Genomic DNA, 10,110 nt, shown 5'->3' with positions numbered 1-10,110 from the left:
GGAAAGAGTGTTATACTCTGTCACTGAAACAGCTTATTCCTCAGAGTCAAGCTTTGAAAAAGAAACCCAGTAAAAAGTATCTTTATTCTCATATCAGAAAAGTTTTTCTGTAATATGCATTAACAATACAAAAATATTTTGAATACTACAATGGTCCTTTTTTCTCTCGAGACTTCTTGCAACACTACACCAGAACATACGATCTTTGGATTCTGAGAAGCCACTGGCTAAAGTAGGAACTAAAGGCTTTTGTTGAGAGTGTGTGTGGGTACGGGGATAGCCCTTTCTCTTTGGACTCAGGCTATGTACAGTGAAGAGGAGGCAAAAACCCAACTAAGTTAAATTAAAGATTTGTTTTTTAAGGCTCAGGGTTGAAGCTTGGCTCAGAAATGGGTTAAAGTAGGCTGTGGTGCAAACCCGATGTCCACCACTAGAGGTTTTCTGGGCTCCTTGCTTTGGTTGTCTTTCTTCCTGCAGCCCCATAGGGAAACTGAAGCTGGCCTACTTTCACGCTGGAAGATAGGCACTGGTTGTCCTGAGGTTTGGTTTGCCCTCTTACAACTGTCTGAGAGCTGGCTAGAATGATGTGGATAGGCTGGAACTGGATCTGTGAAAAAGGCTCTCAAGAGCAGGTAGGGATGCACACTGGATTTTGAGCCATGACTTACTTGAACCGTTGACTGAAGCCACTAGTGACTGAGGCATCTGGTATCAGGGCTTCTTAGGTGGTTGAGTTCCTTAGGAAACATTTCTGAGTAATTTGAACTAGAGCCACATACCCTCACCACCCACACTTGCCTTTAAGGTGGTGTCAGGTTATTCCTGTTGGCTAGGGTGATAGGCCTAAATTTAACCTATTCCATTCACTCCTCTTCTTGTAAGCTCCAAAGAACGTGGCAAGAAGCTTCCTTTGGTCCAGCTTACAGATAGCAGCTGGTTTTCTGTAAACAGGGCTTCTCCAGGCCCTTAAGAGAGAAGCACTGTTGTCTTGAGCTTTGTGGTTGTGACCATGCTTACATATTGTTTGGTAAACCAGCTTGTTCTTGGTCCATGAAGTATCTTGTATGGGGAGAGGGTGTGGCAGTGGTGGGGTTGGGTGGGGGAAGTAGGGAAAGCAGTTGGGCTCAGTCCAGTCCATCTATGACCTATAGCAGAAAAGCAAGGGAGGCAGGGAGGGGCATCTGGCTAGCAAGATAGATGGTAAAAAGAATAGATCCAGTCTGCCATAGGCATGAGGGGATGCCCTTAATCAAATGACACAATGCAGATCTAATTCCCACCACTTGGAGCAGTTTGAATTGATGGCCCCATGTTCAGGCAGAAGATGTGCAGCCTCTGAAATCCCCAGGGCCTGGACTCTGAGAGGGAGCCAACAGGGCCCCTGGCCGGTTTCCACGTGCTTTGGGGCTCTGTCGTCTCCTCTCAGAGGGTGGGCCCCTGGAGGAAGCCATGTGTCCTGTGCATGCTAGGCTGCCTGTCTCCGAGATTCCTGTTGCTGTACCTGTGTACTCTGCAGGTTGCTGTGAGGAGCCTGAGGGGGCCCAGGGGGCTGGGAGGCTGAGAGTGGCCGAGAGACCTGGTGATGTAGGCGCCGGTTCCGCAGGGCTAGCAAGCAGTTCTGTGGGGAAGTGGGGCAGCAGGAGGTACGAGGGCGAGTCCTGGGGAGCTGGGGACCCGGGGCAGCCTAGAGCACTGTCATCGGAAGGAACGGGGCTGGGGCAGCGGCCTTCTCCGGGTAAGTACCGAATGCATTTCTTTTTCCTCCTAGGAATAGTGAAGAGAGTTATCTGTAAACAGAGGGTGAATTCATAGTCATACTCCACAACCAAAAAATGCTGTCCTTGCATAGGCCTAGCTCCCCATGACTTAGGTGATATGTCTGTGCCTTCATGCTTAGCGCTACAACTGCCGAGCCTGGCTCAGACCTGGGACAGGTGCAGCTCCCAGCAGAACCACAAGGTGGCACAGGGACCTTTTGTAGCTTGGCCTGTGGGCTGCCTGCTATCTTCCAGGGCAGCTATCTCCTAGTCTAGGCTGTTGAGGCTCTGCTTCACATTTGTGGGGCTCAGATCTGATTAAGGAAGCGGGGCAGGGGGCTGCAATGGGCTTGTGGCTTCTAGGGCTGAGCAATCCAAATGCTCAGAGCTAGGTTAGGGGCAGAGAAGGGAAAGAATTGGACAGTGACTTGTCTTATCCATTCCTACCATCTTATTCTCTGGACAACACTTTGTTTCCGAGTAGCGTAGAATGGATGGAATAGGGCCTCCTCTGAGAACAGGGTTGCCTCCCATCATGTGTACATACACACACATACTTATTTCCCCCAAACTCCTCTTTGCCCTTAGACAGGGAGTATGGTGGGCACTCATAGGGGCTGGACAAGTATTCCCTAGAGTCAGTGAACTTACTGCCTGGAGCAGCCTGAGCCTTGGCCCTAGCAGGCCTGGCCTGAACCTCAGCTAGGCAACTTTAGCCATTTGGTAGGTATACTTTTCTTTTCCCATACACAGATATTTCTCTGTTGTATGGTGAAACATACAGGTTTAATGCCACAGGGTCTGAGTATGACTACCAGGGGTACCTCTGTTCATCTCCCTACCTCTCTGAGCCCGCTGGTCTCAGCAGGTACATGATATAAGTCACATGGCCCCTGGGCATTTAGGTTATTCAGGTTTTCCTCTACTGCAGTCACTTCGTTATTCTTAGAATCAAGGGCTCCGTATGGTACAGCAGGGATCCCAACTGGAAGAAGTGAGGGAGCTGGTGGACCATGATGACTTTGAGGCCTGGGAACAGGGGCTCAGGCCATTTAAATGCTGTGTGTGTGATTTGTCTGCTGGGGACCTGCTAGGCCTGATAAGCACCAGACCAACATTACCAGGGAACCCTGGGTACCAGGTACCAGAAATACCTTCTAAGTCTGCCTTTCCTTTCCTCCTAGAGCGTTGTCTCTCCTTCTCCTTCCTCTTAGACCCAAGTGGTCTTCCCCACGAGCTGTTCTGTGTTCACTCCCATTCTTAGGAGGCATGGGCTCCCCAGTCTGCGGCTATGTTGGGGGCTAGGGGCCAAAGGAGGGCAGCAGGCCCAGCAGAACATGTGCAGAGAGTAAGGGAAGCAGCTTGAAGCAAAGGGAGGACAGTGGTGGGGACAAACCCACCTGCACGGACCACACCAATCCGTCTGCTGGTTGAGGCCAAAGCGAGCACGGCATTTCTTAGGCGAGCCAGGGTCTGCTCACAGCCATGCCAGAGGGGCAGAGCAGGGCAGAGGGCGAGCAGGCAGGCAGCAGGGCAGAGCAGGGCCCAGAAAGAAGAGGTAACATCAGTGTTAGCCAGTCACAGATACCCCACAGTCCCTACAGGCAAGGGCTTCTCCACGGCACAGCCAGCCCTAGTGGGAGCCCCAGGGCCCAAAGCCAAGGTATCAGGAAAGGGTGGCACCCAGCTGGCAGTGTAGAGGCAGTGGGAAGAACGGCGGGGGTGGGGAGGGAGGGGACCCTATCAGACTGGCTCCTCTCTGTGGCTTGTGGGGCCCCTTGCAGCAAGGGAGCTCAGAGAAGAACCTGGGGGGCCTGTGGGGATCAAGCCTCTTCTGCCTTAGGGCCCCCCCACCCCCGCCAACTCCCTGCCCATTTTATCCAGCTTTTCTTCATCTTTGCCAGTGTGCAATCTGCCTGACCCATATCCCCTGCGGCTGTAGCTTAAGCCTATGCTACATACTTTTCCAGAAGGAAAGTAAAGCCCATTCTTCAACCTTAGAAAAAGGACTGGGGACTCTCCCAGTCCTAGCTTCCAGCTTCCCTGTGTGGGGCAGCACAGCTGAGAAAGTCACTTGTGAACGCGCAGTGTGAAGTATCAGAGTTGGGACAGGAATTCACCCAGAGGAAGACTTGAGGCAGGGTGTGGCCTCCCGAGTCCTCTTATACAGAGCACTTTGCACCTCCGTGAGAACTGGGGGTGGGGAGATAGAGAAATTGCTAGGCACCAGCCAATAGGCTGTGTGACTGCTGGGCTCAAGCATGGGACCTGGCTCAGCCTCCACCCAGACAGCCTGCTGCTCACCTCTGCAGAGCTAACCAGGATGCAGTATTTGGGTTTAGTCTTGAATCAAACCGTTCCTCACTAGCTTCTCTGGCAGAGGCTGGCCGCTAGCAGGGCTTGCAAGGGTGTGTGTGTGGCGGGTCACAAAGCACTGCTCTAAGAATTGGCTTCTGCAGGTCTTCCCTGGGACTTAGTGTAGCTGTTCCTCCTGTGGGGGGTTGACCTGTGAGATGCAGGCCTCGTTTCCAGAGGGCCCAGGCCCTGAAGGTTCATGGCTCAGTACTCTGCCCCTCTCCTGGGCCAGAGCAGGGGCGCTCGTGAGCTGGGGACCCGGAGAGGAGCCTCCACTACTGCTGAGGGAAGGCCTCACCTGTGTTGGATTCTTGGTGCTTTTCCCGCGACCGCCTCTTCTTCTTCCCCTGCAGGGAGCAAAGCGGAGGATGCTCAGGGGATGCTGGGAGGGGGACACTGTAACCCCAGTGAGCGAGTGGTTGGGACACCTGCAGCCTGCTGCCTAGTCTGGCTGCTGCTGGGATTCCAGGTCCACAGTTCCCTCTGACTTGGGGGCCCTGGTGTTTCTTGATTGCACTTGTTGCTAGGTTACCACGGAGCAGTTGGGACCGCCTCCCTTTCCCACACTGGTCTCCTTTCTGAATGCAGGAGGTGACTTCCGGGCCCCTTCCTCCGCTTGTGCTGATGCAGCCCAGTCAAGTACTGGACAACAGCCCTGTGTGGAAGTACATCCTGGGGAAAATGAGCCTGCCTTTAGGGGAAGCTCCCCTCATCTGATCCTCTTCTGAGCTAGCCATGGGAGGCCTTGGACCCTCTATTCTACTACCTCCCCTCCTCCTCTGTGCCTTCAGGACAGTAGTCCCAACTTCCCTGGTGAGGCTGTGGCCTGGCATCTTGAAGGTTCCCCTACTGTATGTTGGCCACTCACGTAGTTGTCCCGCGCCGACCAGCCTGGGTAGAGCTGCATGTGCAGCTGCCTCTCCTTGCGGGCCAGCTCATAATACTTGGCTTGCTCTTCCCGGGACAGTGCATGCCACTGCAGAGGGGAAGGGGGGCAGATGGAGGTGCATCAGGGAGTCAGAAGGCTGCACCGGGGTGAAGGTAGTCAGGGCCCGCCCCTACCAGCCCACCTGCCCCGTGGCCTCACCCTACGGCCCAGGATCTGGTTGATGGCAGCGCTCTCCTTGAGTGTGCATTCTGCAATGACCTTTGCTCTCATCTCCTTCATGTACAGCATGAAGGCGTTGAGAGGCTTCTTGATGGTTGGCTTCTTGGCTTCCTTCTCTGCCTTGGATTCTGCCTGCGTCTTCCTGAAGGACACATGAACAGATCACTCAGGGGCCCCCACGGTGTTCTGATGCTACCACTCTCCTCTAGTGTGTCCAGTGTATGTGTAAGTGCCTGGATACTAGGGTTTTTTAAATGGGATCTTTTTTTTAGCTGCCCCAAAGTAGGTAAGCAGAGCTAAGTAACTGTTCCTTATAGGAATTCTGCAGCTAAGTAAGGAAAGCCCCTCCCCTCTTGGCTCAAACTAAATCCACCCACTCCCCTCCTGCTTCTGAGGATCAAAAAACTGGTCAGTGGCAACTGCCAAAGGACGGCTTGGCCAGAGGCCTCCTGGCAGTCCCTGGAGCTTCCAGGCAGCAGGCTTGGGCCTGGTGGGAGGAATGTGTATCTTGAGGTCTGCTTACCTGTCCCACCCCCCGTCCCCATTGAGTGTCTTTTCACTCACAGGCTGCGGTCATAGGGCTGCAGCTCTTGCTTCCCTGAAGGGGGCACAATGGCTGGGTGGGGGATGGCTGCGGGGTGACCAGGTACACCGGAACCTAGCATCAGGGGTGGATGGGTGAACCTAAAGGCAGAAGAAGAGTTAACACTGAGCCAGGTATGTACGGGCCAGATCTTTGGACACAGAGAGGCCCCTGCACAGTACAAGAGGGTGAACAGATACCCACCTCCACTGGCCTGCATACAAGTACACAGAAATACATACAAATACCTGCTCCCAACACACTGCACAGACACGATGCAAAAATCTACATGTATGTCAAATTCAGGTGGTTACTGAAGTCCTGAATAGCTTTTGAATCTATCCCCTTCTCACCTCCTGCCCTCACCAGCTCAGCCTCAGCCTGTGGCTGCCCTTACTTTCCTCCTTGACCCCTCAAGGCCTCTCTCTGTATAACAGCCAGAGTGACCTTTTAAAAACACCTGAATGCTCTTGGCCACTTCTGTTGAAATTCCCCCACTGCCCACAGAATAAAACCCAGGCTCCTCCCTAGGGCTTGCACAGCCCTGTATGGCCATCTCTGCTGACATTTCTAGCCCCACCCCCCCCACCCCATTTCCCATCACTTCCCACACCCAGCCATCTCCAGCTACTGATGTTCCCTTTGTTTCCCTCACTCAAGAGATGTTATCCTCTTCATGAAGCCTTCCCTGACCCATCAGACATGGCTGGGGTCTCCTCGGGGCTTCCCCATCACCCAGCTAGCCCATTCAACTGCTGCTGCTGTGTCTATACCTCCCACCCTGGGCTGTGGGCTCTGGTAGGGCTAGAAATGTCTGTTGAACTCCTTGTTCCATACCTGCGCACAAGCCTGCCACTGAGGGAGTGAGCCAAGTGAAAGGACACACATATACACATAGCTCCCACTTTACTTTCTTGATGTTCTATGGATACCAATCTGTCCCTTACTGCTTGCACAGGTATGGAATAACTGAGCAGGTGGCCCCTAAGGGCCAGAGGTTGGAGATGCATGTAAAAGGTGCTGCCTCAGCTTGGGCAGAGCTCAGGGGATGCTGTCCTGACTCATCCTTTGCTCAGCAGGATGCACAACAGAGGTGAGTGCACACACACCTGCACACGTGTACATGCACTGTCTCTGGTTGCTCTGTCGTGCTTTGCACTGTATGGCCTGGGCTTAGGCCTCCTGCGCTCCCACTGGCTTCATTCTCAGGTATAGGACAGCGTGGGGCTGGAGAATGACAGACGGACGGATGGACAGACGATTGACACAGGGCAAGCACTGTCCTGGGCGTGGCCTCTTGTGGGCACTGAAGCCTGGGCAACAGGAAGCAGGAGCCTAGCTGCAGGGTAGGGGACTCACCTGGGGTAGGGGGCGCCAGGGGCTGCGGTGGGGGCGGGGAAGTGCTGTCTATATCCGCAGGAAGGGGACAGGGGGTAGAGAGGAGGGCTGGGCCTGTGGTTGGGAGAGATAGCTGTTAGCAGTCTGGCTACTTGCCAAATGTGGGGAACGACTTCCCCACCTTGCTTGGGCCTGACCCCTAGTGTAACAAGGCAAATTGGCTTCTGCTTGGACCACTCTAGTGTATGTTTTAAACACCTGCCACCAGAGGGCAACCTTTCCCTCTACAGCAGCGGTCCCCAACCTTTTTGGCACCAGGGACCGGTTTTGTGGAAGACAGTTTTTCCACGGACTGGGGCTCGCCCTGCCGCTCACCTCCTGCTGTGCGGCCTGGTTCCTAACCCCTGCTCTACAGGCTTACCTTCCCTCTACTCGTGTATAAGGGGTAGAAATGGCAGCATTCTCCTGGGACCCAGGTTAGTAGGTCCCTGGGGTCCCTCCAGCCTCACCTCCTGAAATTTGGGCTTGATACCTGCATACCTGCCCTAAGGCCTTTGCACTCACTGTTGACACTGTTAGGACTGTTCTTCTGTCCCACTTTGCTTCAAACTCCTGGTCATCTGTCAAGGTCTTGCTTGGGCAAAACACCCTTTTTCCTGAAAGCCCTTGAGATCCCAAACTGGATGAGGTGTCCCTCCAGGCTTCTACAGTCCTCAAAGCACTGCTAACAGTGCTCTGTAATTGGCCTCTTGCCTGACTTGTGCACTAGGTGGACTGAGTTCTGAGAGGGCAGGGACCGGAGGATCAACCAGTTTCAGCAGTGCTGCTCTGGTTCCCAGAACCTGCCCGGTGCACTTACATCCTGGGGGCACTTGTAAGGGTAGTCCTGATTTGTATTCAAGGTGGAGCTTTATCCAGAGACAATCTGGACATGGAAGAGTGAGCTGAACGTGGATAAAGGGCAAGTAGGAAGGGGCAGGTGGACCCCAGGTTGGGCTTCTGGCCTGCTCTGCCTTCCTGGGAAGCCAAGCTTTCCTGCCTTTGGGTAATTGCCCCAACCTAGAGAGGCTAGAGACCTGCCTAGGTCAAACTGCGCATGATGAACAAAGGGTCACGTACTCTGCCAAGGCCCAGCTCCAGCTGAAGACGGGCCCTTTGACTCACAGTCGGGCCTACCGAATGAGATCCAGGCTGTCTTTCCCTGGCCCAGCCTTAGTAGACTCTCCAAGCAGAATGCCAGGGGCTTGAACTGAAGCAGGCACCATAGGGGCAAGAAGGACCCTGCCCTTCAAGCAGCTCAGCCAAGGAAGGGACCAGCCAGCAGTAGACACTGAGGCAAGTGGGAAGTATCCCTCTGTCCACCAGGCCACTGAGAAGCAACAGCTGCTCTTGTGGCCATGCATGCTGCCACCTCCCTGGTCAGGCCTACTTTTTCTTCCTCACATACTCATATGGCCCTGAACAGCCCAGGGTTCCCCCGTTCAAGTCTTAGACGTTACGGCAGAGTGTGATAGGGCTAGGACCAGGGGCTAGGTCTCCTGCCTTCCCAAAGGGAGTATGTCTGGCTAGCTGAGGCATGGATAGAGCTGCTGGCCAGCCCCTGGTACCTGTACACAGCTGGCATCTGTACAGAGCTGGCATCTGGGTGCTCAGCGCAGAAGGGTGGAGGAGGAAAATGGAAGGGCAGGTATGGGTCCAACCAGTGCAAGGTGCCCCTTTCCCACTGGGCCCTCACTCACCAGCTTACAGTGTGCGGCAGCTGTCCCATGCTGCCTGAGGTCAGAGAGTAGAAGCCAGAGAGGTCAGGGGTCTGCAGAGGCCTGTGAACTCCTGCAGTGGAGAGGGGCCGAGTAAGTGAGCCAGCCTGACCTGGAGGCCACTTCAGCTAGTTACTGCATCTTGGAGCCTCCTGTGGGGCCCTCCTAGGATCCCATATCCGTGTGCTAGAGGGAGGACCACACATACTGGTTTGTTCAGGACTATCCCAGTGTGATAATAGTGCCCCATTTACAGGCTAGGAGAATCAAGGGCAGAGCGTTTGGGTGACTTGCCTACGGGACAGTGGCTGGACAGTGGCAGAGTTGGAGTCATTCAGGAGTGGGAGGCCAGACCTTGCCACACCCTGGTCCAATGCTGGCCTGTTGCTGGGGGCTCTAGCCTGGCTTTCTGGGCAGGAGGCAGACCCCCCTGGCCTGGGGAGCCAGGGCTCCCCCCCTCCCCCCCCCACCCCGTGCCCCCTCCTCCCCAGGGTTGAGTCAGCAGGTTTCCCACAGCCGACAATGGCTGATTTCAGAATGACTTTGCCCGAGGCTGAGGTGAATCAGCCATCACAACCACCACTTTCCATTTTCTCACTGGGGGAGGGAAAGACTACAAGTTTTATATTTATCAGCTTTACACAGAGGCCTACTCCCATACTGGTATTGGGTAGTCACACAGGATTTAGGCTCCTACCTCAACCTGAAGCCTTCAGATTTTGACCAGGTACCACCTTCCCCAACCCTTTGGTGCCCTCAGGCTCCTCAGTCTTTTGGGCATGTTCGAGGGGCCCTGAGTTTGCACAGCCCCAGGTTCTACATTTACAAAAAGGGTCTAGCCACCTGGTCTCAGAAGGCTGGGATTTGATCTCCCCACTCCCCGGCTCTGGGTCTTGTTGGGCCCTTCCCATCCAGGATCCATACCTTGCTTCTGGCTGATGTCGGCTGGAGCAGGTGTGGTGTGTGGGCTGCTGAAATGGTCATAGAGAGGAGAGAGTTGGGGGACACCGTGGGAAGGCTGACTGGCCTTGTTGTGCTGAAAAAGGAGGAGGGTGGGTGAATGTGGGGGACCTGAGAGAGGAAGGCACGAGACCGGGGTGCACATACAGGAAGAGCCCCAATTAGCTGTGTAGCAGCAGCCCAACCACCAGAGTAAAGTGGAGGTGATCAAAACCACAGGCTTCACTGGACAGGGCCCCACTCAGGCCACCT

General features: G+C 54.5%; 1 protein-coding gene across 1 annotated transcript in view; it reads right to left on the bottom strand.

The window, feature by feature from the left end:
- Positions 1-1,402: 1,402 nt before the first annotated feature.
- Positions 1,403-10,110, bottom strand: part of TCF7 (transcription factor 7) — a 30,563-nt gene continuing 21,855 nt past the window's right edge. The window contains exons 3-9 of the mRNA XM_007461357.1: positions 9,823-9,934; positions 8,881-8,968; positions 5,785-5,904; positions 5,200-5,362; positions 4,981-5,088; positions 4,411-4,459; positions 1,403-1,787 (exon numbers count right to left, since the gene is read on the bottom strand). Coding sequence (XP_007461419.1) covers positions 1,765-1,787; positions 4,411-4,459; positions 4,981-5,088; positions 5,200-5,362; positions 5,785-5,904; positions 8,881-8,968; positions 9,823-9,934 — 663 coding nt within the window. The 3' untranslated portion in view covers positions 1,403-1,764. The remainder of the gene's footprint in view (positions 1,788-4,410; positions 4,460-4,980; positions 5,089-5,199; positions 5,363-5,784; positions 5,905-8,880; positions 8,969-9,822; positions 9,935-10,110) is intronic.

Source organism: Lipotes vexillifer, unplaced genomic scaffold, assembly GCF_000442215.2.
Source record: "Lipotes vexillifer unplaced genomic scaffold, Lipotes_vexillifer_v1.1 scaffold217, whole genome shotgun sequence".
NCBI classification, from domain to species: Eukaryota; Metazoa; Chordata; class Mammalia; order Artiodactyla; family Lipotidae; genus Lipotes; species Lipotes vexillifer.
The sequence above is the reverse complement of the archived record's forward strand: the minus strand, read 5'-3'. Positions and strand labels throughout refer to the sequence as shown.